At 36.7% G+C, this 26,297-nt stretch overlaps 2 protein-coding genes across 10 annotated transcripts in view; both read left to right on the forward strand.

The window, feature by feature from the left end:
• Nucleotides 1-12,903, forward strand: part of su(w[a]) (suppressor of white-apricot) — a 35,698-nt gene extending 22,795 nt beyond the window's left edge. Inside the window, exons 13-17 of one of the 8 annotated variants that reach the window (XR_015537431.1) lie at nt 7-157; nt 1,666-1,770; nt 3,616-3,815; nt 6,868-7,112; nt 10,020-10,566. Coding sequence is in view for 7 of the 8 variants with exons in the window: in XM_087357219.1 (XP_087213345.1) it covers nt 7-157; nt 1,666-1,770; nt 3,616-3,811 (452 nt within the window). In the remaining variant the exon portion in view is untranslated. The other 7 variants (XM_087357219.1, XM_087357192.1, XM_087357202.1 and 4 more) reach the window with 7 other exon arrangements.
• On the forward strand, nt 11,346-25,181 carry Miox (Myo-inositol oxygenase). Of its 2 annotated transcripts, none has more exons than XM_022086295.1 (7): nt 11,346-11,494; nt 12,764-12,950; nt 15,187-15,395; nt 16,644-16,780; nt 17,985-18,119; nt 23,271-23,366; nt 24,733-25,181. In XM_022086295.1, exons 1-7 carry the CDS (start codon nt 11,369-11,371, stop codon nt 24,839-24,841), a joined length of 999 nt encoding a protein of 332 aa, XP_021941987.1. In that variant the 5' UTR covers nt 11,346-11,368; the 3' UTR covers nt 24,842-25,181. The 2 variants fall into 2 exon arrangements, with proteins under 2 accessions (XP_021941987.1, XP_021941988.1); XM_022086296.2 differs by having other exon boundaries at nt 11,468-11,494; nt 12,767-12,950.
• Nucleotides 25,182-26,297: the final 1,116 nt, after the last annotated feature.

The raw sequence follows: 26,297 nt of genomic DNA on the forward strand, positions 1-26,297 counted from the left end.
TTGAAGCTTTGACACAAGGGGTGAAGCGAAGGAATGCAAGTTCAAGCAGTAACAGTGACCACAGCACGAGTAGTTTGAAGGGTCAGAATCACGGTCATGTGACTGACAAGCACAGACACAAGAAGAAGAAGAAGAAAATATCAGGCTTACATAAAAAGTACATGATCAACATTGTAATGTCTTTTCTGTTCTGATTTTTTTTAAAATTGCTATTGAACATTTTTTGTGCCAGGCAACTTCAGTGCTGCTTATAGGAAAGTTGAGAAAATTTTATGACCAGTTGAGTGTGTGTGTGCGTGCAAGCACGTGTGGGCTTGGGTGGGTGGGTGTGTGCTCCAGCATGTATGTGAAATATATGATGCTAAACACTTCCTGCTTCTTTTAGGGGGAACATTGAGTGTTAATGTATATGAAACAGCTTGGCGGTAAGAGGGTTCATCTTAAAATCTTGCATGCAATCAAAATGTTTGCACTTTGAAAAGACACTTGGTGCCAAACACGTTTTGACCTCAAGAGGTCATCATCAGTGGCAAAAAAATTAATTCATATTAACCATAAATTCATAACATGATGGTTTGTTATAAAGCATAAAAGGTCACACTTTATGAAATACCACACTGGACATTAACTGCACAAGAGTTGATGTATTATCTAAATTGAGTTACTTAGCTTTTTGTCCACTGGCCTAAGTTGTGTATTTCACTGTAAACATTTTGTATTTGTTATGACAATTCTAAGGGCTTAAAATGTCAGTATAGTTACTGGCTACAGACTGGATGACCATGGTTTGGTCCATAATGGGAGCAGAGATTTTTTCCTCTAGCCTCTGTGTCCAGACTGGTTCTGGGGCCCAGCCAGCCTCCTGTCCAGGGGTACTGGGGTCCTTTCCTGGGGGTAAAGCACTGCCGTGGCGTGACACTGTTCGCTCACCCCATCTAGTGCTGATATTAAGAATGAGTAGGAGTTATACTTCCTCCCCACCCCCAAGTGCCTACATGGCGTATAGTAGTGAAGAAATTCCTCACATATTGTTTCTTCATTACTGTGTTCACTGGTCCCTTTCCAAAGCCAGATAAATCCAATTCATTCTCCCAAACCCTGTTTCCCAAAAATCCATTTAGTTCTCTCTCCACATCCATGTATGTCTTGTGAGTGGTCTCTTCCCTTCAGACTTTCCTACAAAAGTTTTGTACGCATTTCTCATTTCCCCATTTGTGCAACATTCCCCATTCCTTACATCCTCTTCTATTTGATTGAGCTAATAATATTTTTGAAGAGTACCAACTACAGAGCTCCTCATTATACACATTTTTCCAGCCTCTCGTCACTTCATCCTTTTTATGTCCAAATAGGTCCTAAGTACCCTGTTCTCAAGCAAGCTGTGTTCTTTATTGGGCATTGGGAAACTGTTTCACACAAGAACCAACCAATAAAATTACAGGGTTATATATATTTTTATTCCATGCATTTTTAGATAGATGGGAAAACAAACTGTGTGGTATCAATTTATTCTGCTCTTAGATTTTGCATGTTGCTTTCTTATTTGTTGATGTTGTTCCCAGATGTGTGAACTTCACACCACATTTTCAAAGGATGTAGGTATGTTATTAGGTAACTGTAATTGAATTTAGTATTCTAAAATTTCTTTATGTTTATAAATTCCAGATGTCATGCATCACCCCCTTCTCATTCACATTTTCGGTCTCTCAGACATAAGAAGGAAGATGAACGCTCGAAGTCAAGGAAGTCGAAGCAAAAGACTCATTCAAGGTATGAATGCATTTTGTTTCCAAAAACGCTGTGTTTCCTTTTAACAGCACACGTTGGTTTTTACTGAATCTGTCATTTCCTACTTTATACCCCATGATGAGCTAACTGATACGCAGAGCGTCTCAATTAGCAGTTAACACCATTCTGTGCTTCCGTGCGCTTAACTGGTCAGTAGGTGGTACATGCAGAAGACAGATGAAACAGCTTGCTGTGATAACTGAGTTACTGAACGTGTCATATGTTCTTGTGGCAAGTTAGCTGCTAACATTCATTTAATTTTTGCGTCCATCACTGGTAAGATAAAAACACACTTTGTTCAACAAGGTTTCTTTCTTGTTGAGATTTTCATTGAAATATATGACTGTGACTAATGTATTTGTAAATTCTGTTATCAATATCTGAATTCTCTTCTACCTACAAAACTGTGTATGTCAAGATTTTGCTCTGGTGGTTTAATTTTTGAAAGCTGTCAGGTGAGATATTCTATACATTTGTGTAAATGAAAGTCGGCTTTAATGTATGACTGTACATGCAGTTTTTTGGTGGAGGTGGTTTAACCCTTTGCGGTCCAATTTAAATACCGCTAAGGTAAGGAAAATAAACTACTATTATGAACTGGTTTGATTTTCTTTTATAACTTGCATAAAATGGAAGAAACTTTGCTAAATGTGATGAAAATATGTTCTGAAAGGATAACAGTTCCTACTGTTTGAATACTGTCTGTGTGAATATTTTTCACGGACTGTACCACTGTCGCTAATGAGATGTGTAGTAAATGGTGCCTATCTGCTTGCTGTCATTCGGCAGAGAATAAAGGATGACCAAGTCGATAGATGTGACTTTGGCAACATCTAAACATATCTTATTGCGTGCAGATATACGATGTATAAGCATTGGATTTCATAATCTCAGAGCTGTGCTTCTTTTTTTGCTGTTTGTGTTCGTAAGTTCAAGACCATAAAAGTGAAACAGAACGTGAAGTGTGAATGATTAAGTCAGTACACATAAAGAATGCTTGATAAGAAGACAAATGAATATACATATATCAGTTGCGGATTGCTCTATGCATCAAAAAGAATTTAAAAAATAGAATTTCCTACTAGGAAAATGGGATATTTGTTTTATAACTTTATCAGATATAAAATATTTCTCTTCTAAGTAAATATGACAGCTACACACACTCGATGGTATTTCTTCACTGTGTGATATATGGCAAAACACTTGGGGTGGAGTCCCGGCTTCCTTACATGTGTCACGATAAAACGACGTTTCTCTCCTGCCTGCTTTCACTATTACACCATTATAAGGGTCACAAAGTCTTACCAGGAAAACTTGGATAGAACTAGTGCACAGATAAAGGCTTGAATGCTGACGCTGTTTGCCAGCCTCAGCTTGACTCCAGATCATGTATAAAATTCGTAAACCACGTGGCGGACTCAGTCCGACATAGGACCGCAAAGGGTTAAGGACTTGCTGCTGTCTGTGGAGTTTACAGTAATGAAACTGTTAGCCCAGTCTGGCTGTAGCCACAGCAGTGAGAAGGAAATGGCGTACTCTTATTGCTGTACACAGTTGTGAAACGTACCTATTTCAGACATGTTTTATAATTAAATGGATGGTGTATTGTGGATTAAATTTTTGTTTATATAAAATGTGACTAAAGCCTCACTCCCTACTCCAGATGACATCAAGAAATTTTGAATCAGGGGGCTAATAAAGAACATGTGCATCTTGTATTTTGGTCTTAATGGAAGGAGATGAGTTTCACTGACCTCATGCTAGACTTAATTCCAGTGATATTAAAATACCATGCCTTGTTTCAGCTACTTAAACTCATTCCCTCAGTAACAGGTATGGTTGTCTTGCCAGATCCCGATCTCGATCCACCTCTCATCATTCCAAGTTCCACCACCACAGCAGAGAAAAGTCTGGCTCAAGGTCACAAGCACATTTCAGTAAGAAGGTACGCCACAAGAAGAACAAGAAGGGCTCAAGGGTTTCTGAAAGGAGATCTAGTTCTGGTGCTAGTGGCAGCTCGTAATGAGGTAAGAGGCACATAATCTTGTTGACATGGAAAGATACTTACCAAGTATTAAAAATGCACTTTCCCACAATATTAAGTTACCAGTCTACTATTAATCTGTTGGAATCTTCTTTAAATGACCTTGTCGTTGGTTTCGAGGATCCGTAATTTAAATGGTAAGATCAGGTGTGATAAGGGAACATGTGCCATGTTTCAAGTAAGTAATGTTGAGTTTTGGATTTAGAAATGGCAGTAACAAGCTTACTACCAGTAAATGTGTAGAATGGTTTGATCTAAGTTTTGAATTCAAAGGTTAAAATGTTAGTGACAGAAAATCATGTATCATAACTGGTTGATTGTTCAAAAAAAGTGATCCTTCATTAAAGAATGAACTGGATTAATTGACATTACAGCTTTTTTTCTATCCGTCTGCCTGAAAAATCAAGTGTGTCTTGAAATTCACATATGGAGACTATATTGCACTGAGCAGACATGTTAATGAGTCATAGTATTATCGATAAACTAAAGATCGTGAAAATTACCTAGGTGCCACTTTTTCAATGCTGCCAACATCTCTTCTGAGGTGGCTAATATTGTCTTTACTTTTAGGTTTTCCTTCATACATGCACATCCTCCAGTTAGAACCAGCTCAAAGATGACTGCCTTGTAGCCTTGTAGAAACTGACATTTCAAACGTTTTTAGTGCCTCATATCATCATCATCATCGCTCTGATGATGGAAGCAATAAACGCCTCTGAAATGTTGGTCAGTATGTATGAGAATGCATGACACATCTAGAGTCAGCTGAATTTTAAGGTTGATATGTGAGACTCAAAAGATTCTACTCAAGCATTGGAGTGATGTTTTCACTGCACTATATGTAGTGTTACACCATGTTTGTTTTACCGAGTTCTCATTTGTGAAAGCAAGTTGCTTGATTTGAAAGTGACAATTAAAAAGCAGTTAATGCTGTACAAGTTACTGTAAGTAATAAGACTACAAAGGTGTAATCAATACAGGAATACAGTCTCTATGTGCATTTGTTACAAATTTTGGATTTTAAATATGTAGCCAAACCTGCCCCAGCCTAGTGAGACCTTGTCTTACCGAACATTGTCTTGCCATATATACCCCAGTCTTTCATAACCTGGCCTAACCTAACCTAAACTAACCCTTGGTTACCATGATTACCTTAGCTCCCAGGGTTGGCTTCATTATAGCTGGATTCACTGTTTTTGGCCGCTGACCTTGTTGGGAGAGCCCAGTATGCGGACCACTCATTGAAGGAAGGAGAAGGAAAGTAAGCAATTAAGATTGCCACTTGTTTCAGTCAGTCAATACAGTCAGTGTCAGTGCAGCAGTGTGGAAGATTGATATTGTTGTCTTGTGACTGTGCTGTGTTAACAACATGCCACCTGTTTGCTCCAAGTTAGGTTCTGAAACATTACGCAGTCAGAGCCGAGAAATTGTCACGATTGCCTGCAATTTTATGAAAAGGGAGGCAAGAAGTAAGGATAAAGTGACTTTGCCAGTATACTTTAAAGAAATACAGAAAGTGCAGAAAAGAGTGTCAGAAGCTACTGGAGTGTCTGAAAGGACAATTAGAAGGATTCTGAAAGAGCAAGAGGAACAAAGCACTTCATTTGGAATGCCTGGCAAGAAGCACGACGTCCCTAGGCGAATAACCGAAACAGAAGACTTTGATAAATGTGTTGTTCGGTGCAGCATCCATAATTTCTATGCACAGGAGGGAACTGTTCCAACAGTTGCTAAATTACTTGTAAAGCTCAAAGAGAGCACTGATTTTAAAGGAAATTGTTCAAGCCTCAGAAGAATTATTAGGGACCTTGGTTTTAGGTGGAAGAAGACCAGGTTAAACAGAGGGGTGCTCATTGAAAGGCACAATATACGATCTATGTGCGTATCATACTTGACTGCACTCAGAAAGTACAAAGCCAGTGGACATCCAATCATATTTGAAGACGAGACTTATATTCATGGCAGCCATACCAGACCGAAGAATTGGACTGACGATTGTGATTCCGGTTTGTTGGCGCCAACATCAAAAGGCGAGAGACTTGTCATTGTTCATGCTGTAGGAAGAGCAAGCTTTATTTCAAACGCACTTCTCATATATAAATCTAGGCAGAAAACCAGAGATTATCACAATTAAATGGACAGTAAAAATTATTATATTATGAGCAGGAAGGCATAATCGAAGACATCGAACATATTATAATTGAAGGTAATGGAGTGGATAGTAGCGGCGGCAGTGATGAATCGAGTGATATGTCAGAAAGTGAAGGTCTGTCAGGACTGGAAGAATTGGAAGAGGACTAAAGAGTTGTGAAGAAGATAAAATTGTCTAATACTCTCTGCAGTGTTAATTTTCTAGTGATGCGTAGTGTAATGAAATCGACTTTCGTGTGTTGTATACCATGGTGGTGTTTCATTTTATTTGGAATGTACTGTACGTGGCCTGCTGCCATCCCTTCCAGCTAACTTCTGTTAAGTTACTTGCTCTGAGGTTCCAATTCACAAAGTTCAGCGACCAAAAACGCTGAATCCAGCTATACCATAGTTAACCAAATGAGATGGGCAGGTCATGTGGCATGCGTTGATGGGTCAAGAGGTGAGCACTGGGTATTGGATGCGTGAGGAAAAGAGATCTCTTGGGAGACCTAGACATAGATGGGAGGGTAATATCAAGCAGGATCTATGGGAGATAGGAGTTGAAGGAAACTGGATTTTGTTGGGCCAGGACAGGGACCGGTGGAGGGCTTTGGTTAATTCGGCGATGAACCTTCAGGTTCCGTAAGCCATCTAGTTAGTTACTTAGGTGATAAATCAACATCATCAGAAAAGAGCTGATATTTTTCATTCGATTCCGATCCCTATTTATTTTCTCAAACGTTCCTAATGGCACATTTTAGAGAATTTGAACACATTTTAATTAGCCTTACTGGTGCCATGGGCATAATTCAATGAGAACGTTGTATATGTCACTTTTAACTGAATAATTGGCCTTGAATTTGTAACTGTTGTACAATTTTATTGTATCCCGTTTTCTCCAGTATTAAGTTCCTCTGGTACATTGATGCCTACCTGCAAGTCTACATGGTGTTACATTGCAGAAGACCGACATTGGCGTCTTCACCACTGTGATAATCTCAGACTGGAAGAGTATATCCAAGAAAGTGAGAGAACAGGACTGCAGAATTATAGAGCTATCATGCGTCTTGAAGTGAAATGACCTGACAAGGAGAACATGATCGTGAGAGTTGTTAAAAAAGTAAGATGTATGCAGGCCTAGCACAAGGTACGTGTTCATAAGTGGAAGCATTTTACCAGCAGTTGTAGAGGCCTATGAATACTTATTTGAACAGCGATAAGAGCATGCTAGGTCTTTGTGTGAACACTAAACTGAAGTGGCAGCAAGACTGGAGAGTTTCATAGATGTAGTGATGAGATGTATTACCCACCAACGCTTCCGGCAGCGTGAGTGGGAGGTGTTGCAGCGTTCTGCACAGTCCCAAGTTGGCAGTCTCAAATTTTAACCACTTTGTGCCCCTCAAATGGAATTTATCAGGCAGCAGTTTGTGAATGAAGATGCTGTTGGGTGGTGATGACCAGGATATCTTTGCGTAGGGCAGGGCACCAGTGCACTGCTTCCCTTCCCATACACCACACCTGAGGATGAAGACATGCGGTTCTCAGAATGTTGTGTAATTTTGTAACATCAGACAATGTACAATGTCCAAAAACCCAACAATCCAGATTGTATTATACCTTCATCAGAAACCTTCAGAATAAACAATATGTTGTTTTCCTAGAAGAATGCCTATCACAGGAAAGAAATCTAAGCCAACAGATTGGTGTGTTGTCTGCAGCAAGCATGACGAGAAGAGAAACTGTATACTGATGTAACTCTGTGTCTTGAAGTCTACCACACAAAAAACATTTTTGGGTTAATGTAAATTGCATATTTATAATCTAGAATCTATAGGGAATTCACATTCCAAATTTTGTTCCAGTTCACCGAAAAGCATGGAAGTTATTCCATTTCAAAATTCATGCAATTTTTGCCCTTGATTGAGTAAAATTTAAATATTCTGAGCACTGCTCCCACATCATGCTCCAGCCTGTTATTATTTGCCCCCACTTTATAGTGTAAGGATTGCTTGTACAGACTTCCATGCATGGTTTTATTTACACTCTTTTGAAGATTACTTTAGGAAAAAGAGAGATTATGACTTTGACATGTGAATTGAACTACTCATGTGACGTTCAAGGCTCGTTTTATGATAAAATATGTTGTAGGTACTTAAACTCTCAGTTCAGTGTATCATCTGGCACCAAAACTCAACAGATTAAGATAAGAAAATTATGTTATGGAACATAGACATAGTGCTTATTATAAAGGGGTCAAACAGCTAAGGCACTAAAGGACAGTCAGAAGATTAATTTCGCACATGAACCTTCAAGCAACGGGATTTTAATTAATTAGTAGTTCTAGTTGTAAATGCTCTTTCTGGTGGGATGTTTAAAAGTAATGCAAGCAGTAACAGAAACATAAGTATTGTTACAAGTAAAATTCATTAAATCAATTGCATTTTTATCTAAAGAAATTACAGAATGAACATTTTAAATGTTAATATAGCTTTATAATTAGATTGCATAATTTTTGTTGTTTGAAAATTAGGTTTTTGGTATTTCCATAACTGCACCTTCATGTAGTAGTACAAGAAGTAATTTTTGTCCACACATTTCTGTAAATTCATGCCTATTTTTCCATAAGCCTCCAAGCTCTTATCGCCAAAGTGCGATACTGGAGGACTTACCTTTCTTTATAATGTTGCTATAAATGGGCACATACAATTGTTACGTTGTGATGCGATAGTCCATTAGTCTGATTCATAAGTATGTATTTGTATGATTACTTCCAGAAAGAGAATCATTTCAGATTCATTGACATCAGAAAATGGCAAAATCCCCTTTGTTGAGTGTGCGAGTCTGTTGATAACACTGTTTGGTTTTCACCATCAGCAGTTATTTTTTTTTGGGGGGGGGGGTGACAAAACAAAAAAATAAAACATGAAAAGAGTCAGTGAACTTGAATTGTTATTTATGTATGGTGCATCAGTGATATTCTTTCCACAAGGACCTTCTGTAGATTTTTGGACACCTCTGATGTTTCTAGTCCGAGATGGCAGACCCTCATTAGAGAATGGTTGCTGTTGTTGCTGCTCTGAGCTAGTAATGGTTGTCTCCATCTCTAGCAGTTTTATAACTTCTGCTGAAAACTCGGAAACAGTCGGTGCAATTAAGGTGTTATGTATGGACATTGCTGCTGTCTCAAGTCTGAGGTGGCCATTGCCGCTGCTCTTCTTGTGGTGTGTCTACTCCAGGGGTTCTCAGCCCACAGCCCTTTGATGAGTTTTGTGCAGCCAGTGTACATTTTTGTAAGACCTGCAGTGTTAACCTGTATGATGAAGAATAGATCCCTGGTATGAGAGAAAAGGTCTTGTTAATGTACTTGGTAATAGGCACTCCATTGCAGTCAAGAACTAGGATGTCTTACTGACAGACGCTTCGAGGGATGCGTGCGAATTACAACAGAAATTTAATCCGACATTGGGACATTAATCAAGTAAAAGTATTGTGAGGTATCTCACTAATGACTAATTTTGAAGAGAACATTCAAGTGATAAATTAATCTGTTTATAATAAGAACTAAGTAACACTTGTAATTTATATCCATGAAGTTTCAATAAATTGTTCTGATTTATAAGCCTGCATTCCACGAGATGATAGGCAAGTGTGAATTTGGCCCTTTATCTGGAAAAAGTTGAGAACTCCTGATTTACTCCTTCCTGCTATGAATAGGCATCATTACCATTTTCTAGAAATACTTCACATTTTTGGCATTCTTCAAACTCCAACATGAGCAAGGAACACATGGGCCCATCCATGTCTTTCTATCTGTCTAATGTTTTTCACAATGGTTAAAACTCGAGATCCATTATTGCACAGCAGTGGGATCCAAGGATTCCCAATGATGTGCAACATATTTGCATTCATTATGACTGTTTCAACACCAAATGTTACGTTGATTCCAAGTCTGTAGAAATAAGTCATGAATCAATACAAATGTTACAAAACATTTGCTTTGTTTCCAGCTGATTTTGTCAGCTTTATCAGAACTGTTGTTCTGTTCCTTTTACAGATCACGAGGTAACGCTGCAAGCTCCCAGTTCAGATCACTGCCACATGTTTTTATTTGGGACCAGCATTCTCTAATGATGACAAAATGAGTTACTATCTTAGAAAATATGCGTTAGTTTGTACAAGATTCCACTGCATTGTTTATGAGTTGCAAATTGTTCATTAAAATAGGTGGAGTATACAATAAATTCTAGGACTGATCTTTTTTTAATAGAAATCACACTTGAAATTAAATGACAGGACCTGGCAGATTACATGTTGCATGCATCTGACATCTAGTGGTAGAAACACAAATTTTAGCATTTTATAATTTTTGTACTCTTAATGAAGGTAGTGATGGAGCAGGCCGGCATGCAGCATGAAAAAGTTCAGTCATGATGTTTCTTGCTGTGGGATTACCAGCCAGGATAACTCAACCATCAGTGCATTTCTGGGAATGTCTGATGTTTGTTCTTGACTGTGCACTGCAAACTCCTGACATTGATTGAAACATTTCCCTGTATTCTGTAATAACTGAAACTCTTGAATAAACTGGTTGAGAAATGCTACACCAATCTCCTTATAGTTTGGCATATAGTATATACAATATATCTTGTTCTTCTCCCCCCTCTTTTTTTTTCCAAAGTGTGCCTGTTGTTTTACCTTGAAACACCTCTTAGGTTGAAGATGATTGTCTTCTGGGTGGTTGTATCATGTAGTCTGGTAGAAGTTTACTATTGTTTCAGAGGTCCTTGCTGCCTCCATTATCAGGGTGATGGTTGAGGCAGCAGGGACCTCTGAAACATCAGTAAACTTCTACCAGACTACATTTCACAACCCAGAAGACGGCTATCTCCAGACTAACCACCACGAAAACCTCAAATCATGCCTCTTAGGTTGTCAAGTTAATGTATGCTGTTCTCTACTACTGCCATTTTTTGATCATATAAATCCTCAAAAAATAATCTGTTGTATGAATTATTCTGCATGTGATAAAGTATGTTCATAATGTGCTGTCTGGTGCCTCCACACTCATGATTAATTTTCTAAACTTGTGACATTGTCTGTCTGTCTTTTGAAATAACTGATGACATTAAATATAAATATTTATATTTAGCTCCCCACCCCCTGCAACTTATTGATTAGAGTGCTCACCTTTGACCTCATGAGGTCATGAAAGTTGACAGTGCCTATTGCACAGTGATTCACAAAAGATAAGGTGAAGTTGCGCTGTAAAGAATGTGCCTTCTTATGTTTAATTTGGAATTGAAACTGTGATACATATCACATCCCTGTTGCACATGTCGAACATTTATCTCTTTTGCAGCTACATGAATGTGCGTAAGTAATGACGGAAGAGAGCGGATTGAAATGTTTTCAGCTCCTCCCCTTCCCCTTCTCCTGTCCAAAGTTCAGCTGATTAGAAGTGAATATAAAACATCATGTATTAACAGTATTTCAGATATTTACTGGTACAGTGCAGTCATGAAGGTAGTGGTGAGTATTAAATTTAATTATCAGATTTTGATATTCCATATATTTTACTAATTTGATGGTTGATTTGGTTGGTAGTTGGCTGCTTTTATTTAGGTGCAGGCTTTTTTTAATAGTAATCACTTCTACTTTGTGAAGGTGTGAACATTTTCGTATTTAGTTTTATTAAGACCTGCCGTAATTTAAAAGAAACCAGTAATTAAGGTGAAAGAGGAAAATTTTACCAAAGCGTTAGTTCATAAAGAAACAGGAACATGCTGTATATTTGGATGATAACTGTCGTCTGGGATGTTGCACCATCTAGTCTGATAGAAGTTTACTAGGGTTTCAGAGGTGCTTGCTGCCTCCATCATCAGGACAGTTTGTTGAAGAGGATAATGAATAATGGCATTATAAGGGACAATCATTCTCCATCTTCATGACTTCAAGTATCTGTCATTAGTATCACTGATTGTAGTAAATTACATGTATGATACAATGTATAACTTGGCTTTTGGTTGAGAGCTGCATCAAAAATCTGGCCTTCTGAGCTGACCCCATCCTGTATCCATCTTGAAAATGGCAACTGCAGTGTTTGTTGAAATGTTGGTTAACACCAAATATTCCACGTGGCTGTCGCCCGAAAGCCGAAGTTATACCTTGAACTCCAGCCATTAAAACCTATGTATGATACAAGTTTGGACTAGTTTCCAGTGGCATAAGCTCTACACCAAAAATTAAAATTCCTTCAGTTATTTTCAAGTTACATGGCAGAATATGTAGTTCAGAAAACAGCAGCACAATCCCTGCTGAAAGATGTGACATGGAAGGTAACCACCTGCTCATCACCTTGAGGATGGATACAACAGACACCTCTGAAATGTCAGTAAACTTCTACCAGACTACGCTGCAACATCCCACAACAGTGGTTTTCATAAATGTCACCATGAGAACCTAAAATCTCACCTATGAAACATTTATTTGCCATGTAGGATTTGAGGTTTTTGTGGTGGTGAGTCTGAAGATGGTTGTCTTCTGGTTTGTGAAATGTAGTCTGGTAGAAGTTTACAGACATTTCAGAGGTCCTTGCTGCCTCCATCATCAGGGCGATTGTTTAACTACCAGACTACACAGCGCAAGAACCCATAAGACAGCCATATTATTTCTTTTCCATGTATATGACAGAACTTTGTTTTTACCTTGTGAGAACATTAATGTGAGTGAAGTCTCTGCTTTAGTTTTCTAATTAATAATTTCATCATGTGAACTATTTTGAATCATTGTAATATGTAGCAGGGAGCTTGTGAACCTGTGGATGTGATGGATCCTTCGCTCCTGCTGCGGCCTGAGCCCATATTTGCCACGAAGCCCATTGGTATGTTCAGAGATTATTCAGTGGACCCAGAAGATCCTATCAAGGAGAGGGTCCGTGTTACATATCACAAGATGCACACCTATCAGACTGTTGACTTTGTCAGAGGTAAGCAAAAAGCATAACTAAGGTGACTGGAAAGAGGAAGTGTATGCACTAAAAATTTTAATACAGTCATTGTTTAAAATGAAATTCTAAAGTATGCCTATCAAAAATAAAAATCAGAATTGTTTTACTTGATTTACATAACTGTAATTCAGTTACACAGATTCTGATTGAACTGGAAGGGGTCCTGTGGAGGACAAATATTTAAATATTTTTTACCTACTGGTGCTTATATGCACACACACAAAAGGTAAAATTGTCTCTGGTGTTTAACTAATTGTAAGCACCATGCCATGTAGATTTATGGAGCAGTGGACATAGTTCCATGCGTTTGTAACATTGGCAGTAAAAGGAGTTTTATGTGTCTGTTCATGTGTGACTACCTAGTAACTTCTGAACTAAGTAGTAATTTTCATAAAACCTACTATGAAAGCACTAACCTCTCATTCTATGCCATTAACATGATCATTTCCCTAAAATAATACAAATGTTTGGGTGGGAAGTGCAGTAGAACATTAAAATTTTGTTTATTGAAAAGTCTTTGAAAAATACAAATCTTGTATTAAAGATATTGCAAACATAACATAATTATTACTGAGTAAAATGTATTTATTGTTTAATGACTAAGTGATAAATTGTTAGGCACCTAAGTATGTGATTACAAGTTAAAAAAATATTTACAGGTTTATGTGAAACTTTTTGTGTCGAAGAATTATGTAACTGTTCTTTACACTTTAGTGTAAGCAAAGAACACTTTATGGGTACGTTCTGCCTTTCAGCAGATATTGTGCTGCCATCTGTAAGAGGTTTTATGAACTACTAATTCTCTCTCTCTCTCTCTCTCTCTCTACCTCTCTACACACACACACACAGGATGAGTCAGAAGTATGTTTACAAACTTCATGTGCATGTTCCAGGATCAAAAATAAGAAAAAATGTTCCTATGAACATGGGGACGCAAATGTTTAATTTTTGAAATAATAGCCAATAATAATTTTCAATGAATTGACTTTATGAGAATATCTAAAGGATTTTCATGAAATTAGGTATGGAGGTTATGCCATTGGAATCTAGTCCAAACTCATTCTTTTTAATTTTCTACAGTCAATATTACTAATGTGGTAGATACTTGAAATCCCCTATAATGCCATTAACCATGATACTCTATGATAACTGATGACATCACCAATGATGAAATCATTGTCTGTTACGTTATTGCCCATGATAGCAATAACTTCAGAACGGCTTGACACATTTTTGTAAAATTTAGTATGGATGTCCCATTGGAGTCTATTTCAAACTCATGTTATAATTTTGTGCAATACCAACATGGATGATGGATATTTGAAGTTATGAGGTGGGAAGATTATTCTCCATGATGTTATTACTCATGATTCTTTGCAACGACTGGTGACATAATCACCCATGCTGCCCTTTATCAGTTACCTTAGGAAAGATTATCCCATCCTTCAGATATGGCATACGGAATGCAATTGTAAGTTTTGCATACTCTGTAGGGTACACCATTCCTCTGGCTTCTGTGCATGTTTATAAGGATCTAAAGGCAAGAAGGGCATCACAGTTTTCCCATTGCTTTTTTTGAAGCAAAGAAAACAAGTAATTATTTATATAATTAATGTATTTTATATTCTGCTTGTTTTACCTTTTATGTTTTTATTGTGTTTGTGTGCTCTTCTCTGTGCTGTGTCTGTAATTGGCCTTCTGGCTGTTGATACAGCACACTAATAATAAAGAATTGAATTGAATTATTTTGCAACACACTTGTGGATCATTAATAAGTTTTGCATGAATTAATTCCATGTTAGGAGTCTTGATGAATACTGTCTTTTAATTGCCAGCTAATTTTAATTAATGCATGTTTTTAAAATATTTTTTATTTTAAATTCTTTCAGGAATGTGGGGTCTGCATTCTGGTATATACTACAAAAACTTTCCATCTTCGTTTTGTTCCGTGTTTAATCTTGTTTTACAAATTAACTTAGGTTTATGCTAAATTATATCACTGAATATCAGTCCTACCTGCAGATTGCAGTTTTAATTTCTTTTCTTTATAACTTTTATGGGATTTCCAAGCAGAACATCTAAAATAGAACTTAAATCAAGGTAAGCGAAATTTTTATTCAAATCATGTGTTGGAAATGTTTAGCATTTCTTCTCTTCTAGTGCAACCACAAACATGTTTTATTACAGTCAATAAATTATACTCTATCCTTTTCAGGAAAGATGGACTACTGGCTCAGGTTTGACAAGTTCCAATCAACAGTTATGGATGCACTTGTGAAGCTTAATGATCTTGTGGATGAGAGTGACCCAGATGTAGACATTCCAAACTTAGTGCATGCCTTTCAGACGGCAGAACGTATTCGTGCAGATTATCCACAGGAGGACTGGTTTCATCTCACGGGACTTTTACATGATCTCGGAAAGGTATGACATTTGGCTTGCTGGTTGACACAGTTTTGAAACTGTGCATCCAACACATGTTTTGTTCTGAAACCTGGTTGTATAGAATACCATACATTGAATCTTAAAGGAGCAGAAAATTTTCAAGAGCATATTGTTGATAGAAAATCACTTTTTAAGTTAATCATAATGAAATTTGCTATTGATGTACCCAGGCAATTTGGGTGGAGCTTTATTATAACCAAGTACATTGCGAAGTACGTAAATAGTAGAGACACTGGAGACTGAGGAAATACATATTTATTTCATACCACACTCTTTATGATGATATTTCAAACTTTGGTGACATTAATAATGAATATCTTACCTAGGCATTATTCTGTGTGTACAAATGTTGCCCAAGTAATTGTTACAAAATATCAATTTAAATTGCAGCTTTCTTTCTAAGAAGTTGGTGTAATTCTGTGTAAATATGCTCTGTTTTCATTTAAAATGTAGACAAGCTGTACTATTCTGTTTCTGTCCCTCGTTACATAATTCAAACTGTATTATGCTTCTTCATATACGCGTAAAAAATACAGGGACAGAAAATTTAACTAACTCATTCATGTACACTACATAACGTTACTGTGAATAGAGCCTTATTGAGATGGTCAAAAAATCTTCTGCTTTTACAGAACTTGAAGATTGGTCACCATATTTACAAAATCCACTATGAGCCAGTTCAGTCTTGTTCACTTAAGACAACCTTTTCCTAGGATTTATTTTAATATTATCCTCACAACTATGCCTTTGAAACTAATTATATTTGGCAAAGTTTTTGAATCTGGTGGTTACTCATCTGGTCAAGAGTGTTCCTATCTTACATGGAACGTGAGGTTTCATTATAATTTTCAGTTGGTCACCACTGTATACTCCTTAAGCTAGATGAATACAGTTCACACCCTACTTCTTAATATTGTCCCATCATCTAAATTTACATCTCTGAAGTGACTTTCTTTTTCTTTGTATACATTTCACATCTCTCCCATGCATACTGCATTTTCCACCCATCTCATACTCTGATAGTATTTGGTGAAAAGCACAATTTTTTAATTTCCTTGTTTATCCTTAGTATCTTGTTTTCTAATGTCCTTGATGTACACCTCTTCCTTTACACTTCAGGGTATTTTATATATGCATTTAATAAAATAACAATTTATTCTGTGCTGTTAGTGGTGTGTTGTGAACAGTTCCTATGCAGTAGTTCGTGTGTAACTGTTTTAATGGTAGATTATGGCGTTCTATGGTGAACCACAATGGGCAGTGGTGGGGGACACATTTCCTGTGGGCTGTGCTTGGGGAAATTCTATTGTGTACAGACAGACCAGCTTTAAGAACAATCCAGATGGGAACAACTTGCTGTACAAGTAAGTCAGCCTGTGTTTTATGTGTTGAAATGTCAATACTTCCTTTCCTCACGTACTAGCTGAAGTATTCCATACCAATACCTCAGTATTATTAAATCCATCAACTGACTATGGCACAAACTACATGAAGTTATGTGGAACCCACTTCTACATCAGGAATGTACATCTGCAATCTAAATGTGTTAGTACAGGAAACCCACAGCTTAATTTACTGTTTGAGAAGTACAGATTGTCTTTACAACTTTACATATGAATGAAACCTTTATGAGAAGACATAGACATGCTGTTTGAGCATCATCTGTGACAGAAACTCTCAGAGTTCCACTGAGTTCCCAGTAGAAGGTAGCACTTGTTATTTTCTACTGCACTGCATCCATCTTTGTGAATCAGGTCAGTCGCCATAACTTTCAGGAGAAGGCACAGTGCGTGGAATGGTATATCAAAATGAAATAAGATATACAGGTCCAAAGATGTTTCAGAACAACGTATCATCACAAGATGCCTCCACCAAGATCATGTGTACATGCCTGGTACAAACAGTTTCAGGATACCAGAAGTGTTTTGCACAAGTAAGGTACAGGTCCACGTAAGTCGACATGAGTTGCAAATGACACATTTGACTGTGACATCCAGCAATTACCTAAATGTGCTGGAAAACTTTTTCTGTAAACAGTTACAAGAACTTCAGCCTGCCGTGTTTTTCCAGCAAGATGGTGCACGTGTCTCCTCATCAGCATTTCCCAAACCGATGGATTGGCCGTGCTGGTCCCATCTCTTGGCCAGCCAGTTTACTGGTTATCTCACTCTTTCAGTTTTTTCTGTGGGGATATGTAAAAAATTGTGCATACTGAACTCTAGTGGCCAACTTCAATGATCTGAAGGTTAGAATTGCATCTGCCGTTGCAACAGTTGATCTTGATGTGCTACAGCATAAATGGATGGAGCTTGAATATTGTTTGGACATTGAATGTGTGACAAATGGTGCCCATGCTGAATGCATGTAATGTTCAGAACAAACTTTTAGAGTTTCTCTTACAGAAGATGCTCAGACAGCATGTGTATGCCTTCTCATAAAGGTTTTTGTTTACAAGCAAAGTTGGATAATTTATGTATGCCCTGTATAACCAGTTCACAACCATATTTAACCCTACAATATGGTGATTCAGAGTTGATTTTAATTCTTTATTATTGTTGTTATTTTCAGCACGAAGTTTGGTATCTACAAACCAAACTGTGGTCTGGAGAACATAATCATGTCATGGGGCCATGATGAGTATATGTATCAAGTGCTCAAACACAATAAGACAACTCTTCCTGAAGAAGCACTGTATATGATCAGGTAAACATCACCTTCTGGTTGCAACTTGATCCTTAGTTTCTAACTTTGTAGGTTGAAGGGATGAAAAACTTTCATCATGTGATTTGGGATGAATAATTTCTGAATCATGACTTGTTTTATTTTCATTAACACTGTTCATAAATTCATATTCTGTTTCCTTCTGGTCTAGTGGTAATTCTCTACACAACTGAACAGTATTAGAATTTATTGGGAAAGAGGTGAATATGTTTGACCTCCATTGAAGAGGTACCCAGTTTGAATCTTGGTTGGCAATTGGCTATCTTGTCTGAGGTGTTCCTACATTTCTGTGTCTTATACTAGGAAAAAAAGAGACACTGACCATTTTGACCCATGCACCTCCCAATATGATATTCATTACATAACCTCGGCAGTTGATAAAATGTCATGAAGTAACTGAGTAACCATATAAAAACATTTGTTGTTATCACCTCCATATTATTTTCTTATATTTAGAAATATTGACTAGTCTCTACTTTGTTAGGTTATTATATTCTTTTGAGGGAAGCACATGTTCAGTAGCATGGTACTAACTTAATAAAATCTTCTCAGGTTATCTGCCATGTCAGTTGATTAAAGGATCAGTGCTTCATGTTCTGATAATTTGGATCGGCTGCTTCTTGAAATGATGATTTTTGACCAACTGACATGGCCAATAATAATATTAATGTTAGTCCCATGAAAGCCTGAGATCGTACGGCATATGCTAAATTACACTCTTTATATAAAGTCTATAAATAGTTTATGTACTGATCCACTGAACTGCGTTTTATTAATGGGAATCCACAAATTATCAATGCAGACAGTTCCTCACAAACGTAACATATTTAGCACTGTTTCCGACAGCTGCCAGAGTGCATAATTTTGTGGGTTTTGTGGTTAGTGTTGTTTATATTTTTTTAAACTGTTAACTGTGGAGGCATTTAATCTGTGTCCAGAGCCTGATGCAGGATAATTTTCTGCTGGACATTTAGTCTTGGGAAATAATAATTAGAAAATTACAAGATTTTTAAATTGCCACACATTCTCTGTTTTTTAATTGAATTTTAATATTTTTTTGTAAATATATACAGATTGCTTTTTTACATAGGGGAACTAAATAAATCTTTACTATTTATTTTAATAAATAAATATAAGCAAAATGAATTAAAAATGCAAGTCATATTACTGTAGAAAAATTGCTTCGAAAGATAACCTTGAAACTCATCCACACACAAAGCCACTTCACAACTGGGGCACTCATCCACAGTTTCGCATCTTTTTCAATGCTTTGTACACATAAAACACCATTTCATTGGTTTTGACTTCTTTTGTGTTGAAAGTGTTCTCCTTTGGAAATGTTGCACTGTCCTTACTGTCCTTATTGTGTTGTCATCTGCTTGGGACTTGTCACTTTGTGCTCTTTGTAATTCTTTACTAAAAAAGACCCTGCACTAAATAAACTTTAAATTTCAGGAAGTCCATCTTTCTGTCTACATTTTATCTGAATATTGTCTTTGCATTCAACACTGTCACATTTAGTACTCTATGGAGGAGCTCCGTATGCTGCTTATTCATTATATTTCTTTCTATGATGTGCATATGTAACAGCTTATCCTGCTTGTGAGGACTTAGTGTGTGTTTGTTACAATCAATAACACAAAGAGGCTTTAGAATTGATTTTTACAATTTTAGGGGACCTTCATCTTAATTTTGGCACTGTTATCTGTGAAACGTAAAAACTTGCAAATTGATTCAGATCACTCCAGAGAAATGACAGTGGTAAATATGGCTACCAGCTGATAACATGAAAATATCTTCAAGCTTGGATTTTGAATAATGCAAGTTAGAATGACATATATTTATTCTCTATAACAGACTTCCATTCATTCACCCTTGATCTTTCAGAAAATAAGTTTCCTTTGAAATTTTCATTTTGCTGAGCACAGTGGTTTATTTCTGCTACAGTCTGTCCAGCGTATGTTTTGCTAAAAATAATGTAAAAATGTCCACAATTTTAGTCACATTCTGTGCACTATCTTGAGGTCCACTAATTCCTGCAAACATTTCCCTTTTCCCAATATTATTTATCATCTTCCCACACATCTTTGCTAACACTGGTTCCATCAGAATGACTATTATCATCTTGAACACTAATTACATTCTCTTACTGAACATCGTGATCGAGTGGTTAACACTCCTGCTTCGTATTCAGGAGGTCACGGGTTCCAATCTTGGCCTGGAGACTGGTTATCCTCACCAGGTTTTTTATGGTTTTCCTCAGTCCCTCCAGGCAGGTGCCAGGATAGTACCTTAAATTAGGCCCCAACTGCTTCCCTCCACATCCTTCCCAATTTACTGTCATCCTATCATTTGGCACTGTATAGTCTGAGCTATTGAAAATTTTTCTTTAACTAGACAACAAATAAAGAAAATACATTTTCTTTTTCATTATCATTACTTTCATCTGAATCCATCACACTATCACTGTCTGTCATGCATCTCGACCTTGAAGTTCACACCATGGTTAAACTGACAATGAAGAGTAGGGCTGTACCGGAAGGTCTCAACAACATATATGTAGGCGCACATGCATTTTGAGACAGTGTAAAGAAGGTATCATAAATTTTGTTAAATTTCCTTTCGATCAGCTAACTTGTATTTAAAAGTTTTCATCTAACCTTTCTTCTATCAGTACTTGACAACAAAATGTCAGTTTCCTGTTCATTAACATGTCATTTCTTACTTTATTGCAAAGATCATATGAATAATATTTCTGTTGGGAAATCAAACCCTGGGAAACTTTCTTTTGAATTTCCTCTGACTCTTCCTAGTGAGTTACACTTCACATAAGGTCCGTGCTGCAGTATAAACTTATATACGAAGGGATCTTGAATGACACTGACTCATGCACGAACGTCACATAGAAATATGTACCACTTCCTCCTACCCCATCACTGCTGACTCACATGGACTCATGGCAGTGAACATAGTGATTGCACATTGTAGGATACGCCATGCCTGGATAGGACAAACAGATATTCTCCCTGATATTTATATATAATAGTTTCAGAGAACAGGCAAAATTATAGTTCTGTACACTTTTATCCTAGTGTTATGGATAAAAGATTCTGAACTATTCTGAACTAATGGTAGTAAGCATTTATCAAATTTAATGTGCTATTAATTACATAAATATTTTGATTTGTTGTATTTGGTCCCAAGTATTTGAACTCTGAAACATTTTCAAAGAATCCAGTTATCATTTTGTCCTGATACTGAAGATGGTGAAAGATGCACATGTTAAACCATTTAAAATTTCGTCTTCTAGTGGTGAAGAAGATTTTGATCATGGTCTTCTCAGTTGTGATTCCATGTGAAGATGGAGATAAAATGTTCTTCTAAAAGTTGGTGACTACCTGTAGGACCACATAGTGTCACAACCCAGAAGACCACATTCGACGTATGATAACAACTACTTTTAAACAGTTTCTGTATTACTGTAATACTGTAGCTGCTTTCATCAGAAACAGAAAAATTAGGAGAGTACAGTGGGCTATTATATCAGCTACCTATACACTTGAAGATGACCTGTGATTCAATTAGGAGGGAAGTATTGACAACATTCTCAATGAATTTGGTATACCCATGTAAATATTTAGATTAATTGAAATATGTTTAAATTAAACCTATAGTAATGCCTACATAAATATTTGACTGATGCATTTCCTTTTCTAAATAGTCTGAAACAAGGAGATACTTTATTGCCGTTGTTCTTCAACTTTGTGTAAGAACACACCATCAGGAAATTCCTAGAAAACCTGGTGGAAATACAATTGAATGGGATTCGTCAGCTTCTGGTCTATGGTGATGATTTTAATTTATTGGTAAAAAGTATAATGGAAAAAAAAACATTAAAGCTGTGTTATATGCTAATAAGAAGGTTGGTTTAAAGTAAGAGCAGAGAAAATTAAATATATGCTCATGTCATTACCACACTGCAAGACAAAATCATAAAAAGACAGCCATTTTTTGGAAATGATAATAACAGAACAAAGTTTTATTCAAAAAGATCTTATGAACAAATTAATTCTCGGTTTTTCTGTGTGTCACTTTTTACACACACTGTTCACTGTCTGTTCACTTGAACAACATGTTTCAAACAAATCTGGCCATCGTTAGGCCTGAACATAGTGTGTGAAAATTGACATGCAGATAAACCAAAAATTTGTTACAATCTTTTGTCTTCCTGGCTGCTATCTGGAAATGTAAAGGCTGGAGAATACTGCATAATGAGACACTTTATAATTTACATTCTTTGCCAGATATTGGTATGGTGATCAAATGGAGTAAAAGGATGATGATTTGGGTGGGGCATGTAGCATGCATGGGAAGATTAAAAATGCATACAAAATTTTGGTTGGCCTAAAGGAAGGGAAGTAGCTAATTGGAAGATTCAGTCTTAGCTGGGAGGATTTTTTTTATGTACTTGACAGAAGCACCACAGAACTTGCCACACAAGGGGATACAACTTAACTCTACTGGAATCAGGTGTGAACTGAAAGGTCGGAAGAGTCGTGTTGCCATGCAGCTTGTCTCTGCAGGTTACAACGTGGCTCATCATGCCTAACCATTCAGTGTAGCGTAAGATCACCAGAAGAAGATGGCACATATCTTCTCATCACTTTCATGTCCCAACATGGTGTTTCCCAAAGATGTAATGAAATATCAGTAATTGTTGTGGGAAAACTTGCATAAATCTGGCAATATATTTTTATAATAGATGTCAAAGGTTAAAGTAAAAATGTTAATGTGCCTTAAAATATGAGTGGGAGGCCGTATGAAAGCCACAACTTAAGAGCTTGCAATTGGTATAAGAATAAGTTCTCTATCTTAATTAGAACCAGACTTATAAGCATTTTAGTGTGTCAGAATAAGGGGAAAATTTAAGAAAATGATGTATCTTTACAATTGATGGACATGTGAAGGTAACATTGTTTGTATATATTACTTTCCAATGAGAGCCAACAAGACTGTGGTTAGACACAAAATAAACCACAATTTTGTTTTGACTAGCTGAGTGTATTATTAGGTTCTCAAGGGCTCTGCTCCATGGAGTTATATGTGTGGATTAATATGAACTTTACTATGCAGATTCCACTCATTCTACCCATGGCATGCTGGTGGTGACTACGTGCATCTTTGTGATGAGAAGGATAAGAAAATGCTGCATTGGGTTCATGAATTTAAGTAAGTGATACTGTGAAGCAATTTGCTTTATCACCACATTCAGAGCCACATAAGTAGCCTGTCTGTTGCGACTACCATATTCTCCACATTGATGTTCACCGTTCTGTCTTACAAATGGAGACCATAGATGAAGGAAAAATTAATTGAAATATTGAACATTTTTAGTCTGAATGCCATCATTTCTGCTTTTAATACCACATTTTCCACATGGCCACTTTACAAGATGGCAAGTTTGTATGTCTCAAATTACAGTGTGATAAGCAGAAATGTGGTTTTAGAAGTTAATTCACATGATGGCTTGTGTGTGGTGATTTGACTGCCTCTGGTGATAATACTGTAATTTTTTGTGATGTGGAGGAGCATGATTCAGTAATAATGACTACCCCAGCTGTACAAGGGTTTCAGGGAGAAGGAATGTATTTTGTTTGTTCAAGAAAGTGCATGTCCATCCCCTTAATAATTTTTACACAAAACTCAGAATGAACCTTGTGCTGTTTGAGGAAGGCTGTATGCTTTCTTTATCTGTGTAACATGAATAAGACAGTTATGCAGACCTTTAAAAATGTGTGCTATCTGTTAGGCCATTTTTAGTAGAATAAGTGAGAAATGAGTATTTATTTTTTGTTTTTATATCTGTAACTGATGAACCATGCAGTCACAAATGATACATTGAAAGTGATGATCGATTATAAACATACCTCGAAACTTGGTAGCCTTCAGGTAGGCAATGTATATTTGTTTTATGGGTCATGGGTTTAAAATCAATTTTTTACATGTTTTCCCTTCCCCCAACTTTTGTTAAAGGAATATTGGGCCCCATCCTTTGTGTGAACCTCATTTAATCTGTAGGCCCCTTCTACGACCCATCTTCCACTTCAATATTATACAGTGCATTTACAAATAAAGTTGAATGCGAATGCATCCCCTGACAATACGAACGGCTGGTAGAAACATGGAGCAGGAATGAATGCCTGCCTACAGTTTTATGAATTAAAAAAGGAGTGACAGGTGCACTTCATTAATAGTAAGCATGCTAAATTGTATTTACTGAAGTTTATCATATTTTTTTATCATACTGTCCATGTATGAGACACAAGTAGTTATTAGGAAATGTTTGTCAGAAGAGAATTTTAAAACTTTTATCTGTATCATGGTCTTCTGGGTTGTAACACCATGTAGTATTGATGGATACTGAAGTTTCCCCAAAATATTGATAACCACATTTCAGAGGAACAGACATTGTAATGGCCTGCAAGATCACATGGAATTACAGCCAGAAGATCAAAGTTGACATCTTCAATACATTGAGAACCTCAAGTCACAGATAAATATATAAAAGTAACATTCTACTCGTTTTCTTTTGCAGCAAATATGATCTGTACACGAAGAGTGCAGATGTGCCTGATGTTGAGTCTCTCATGCCATACTACCAGTCTCTTATTGACAAGTACATCCCAGGAGAGATTGAGTGGTAGACAGTAACCAGCAAGGCACTACAAAATGTAAACACAGGAAATGTGAGGGGGAAACTGACATTACATGATTCAGAGGACAATTTAGTTGTATATAAGTAATATAATAAGCTTCATGATTTTTTTGTGGACTGTGGACAGATTTTGATCAGTTCATTATTTATAAAGAATAATTTATTATTTATTTTGCTAAGAAAGAGGTGTTACCAGCAATCCCTGTATTGCCTGCTGGCCTGATTTTAATCTCACAGTTATGCTACGCTGTGCATGTTTTCTGATAAAACAATGTATCTTTCTTAAAAACCTACATAAAACACAAAAATAAATTACACGTTGTTCAGAAGGGCTTACTTTATCCTTGAAACTGTTCCTCAAGCTCTTGCTCCACAAGATTACTTCTAATTGAAAGGAATATCACATTTATTTACATTTTCTTCTAACATGAGATCCTTATTTTGTAAAATATTGTGATATTATTCAGAACATTATTTTCACCCAAAATTCCTCTTGGCTACAGCTGTACATGCCTCTGTTGTCTTTCCAGGACTGCAATAATGTTGTAATCATCTCTACTTAGAATATCCCATTTCTTTCTATGTACGGCCCTAGAATCAAATTTCTTGGGAATTCTTTCTGTTATGCCAAACAGTGTTACAATAAACAATTTTCATGTTTTAGAGGTCATTGAAGGTAGTTCACCCTGATGTATCACAAATTTAGGTACATACACTTCTCAGTTTATACAGATCATCCTACTTTTGCTTGTCTCTGTATATGGTGCATTATCATTACAATATTAAAATACAAACAAATAGGTTATGAATAATTCCTTTTGACAAGACAGATATCTAGTATTGTCAATGTAAGTTGTGTGATTAACTAAATATGCTGGTCAACAAATTGACAGTGGCTTGAACTGGAAAGTACACAATGAATATATTATACATATACCATGTTCAGCATGCTTTGTTATGAGTAGTTGCATCACCCACATAAATAGTTAAATAACGAGAAGAAGTCTGGAAATTCAACAGACAGTAAAATAAATTTTACATTCAATAGAAAATCAAATGTACAATCCTGTACATGATTAATAAAGGAATTGCTGAGATACTTTCTCCTGATGGATATGGGTGCAGAGATCGTAGTTAAATCAGTTCATATACATTTGTTTTCAAAAGCAGAGTAAATACCTTTGTGGTAACAGGGACCAAGTTTTATAGAAGTGAGATTTCAGTGTCTTACGATGGCAAACATGAAAATAACTGCCGTCGGGGATAGTACACTGTGTAATCCGAAGATAGCTATATTCGATTTTTAAAATTAACGCCTGCATTATGGTTTGGGGACGTTCATTATTGATTAAGTCGGTTTGCATTTAACGTTGTTAACGACTGAGCTCTTGGCGGTGGCTGCTGCCAAGGCTTAATGCTAGGTGGTACCGCCAGATTGTACTGCA

The sequence above is a fragment of the Zootermopsis nevadensis genome, unplaced genomic scaffold (assembly GCF_977971745.1).
Source record: "Zootermopsis nevadensis isolate Lab colony 2312 unplaced genomic scaffold, Znev_1.0 Znev_ptg000002l, whole genome shotgun sequence".
Taxonomy (NCBI): domain Eukaryota; kingdom Metazoa; phylum Arthropoda; class Insecta; order Blattodea; family Termopsidae; genus Zootermopsis; species Zootermopsis nevadensis.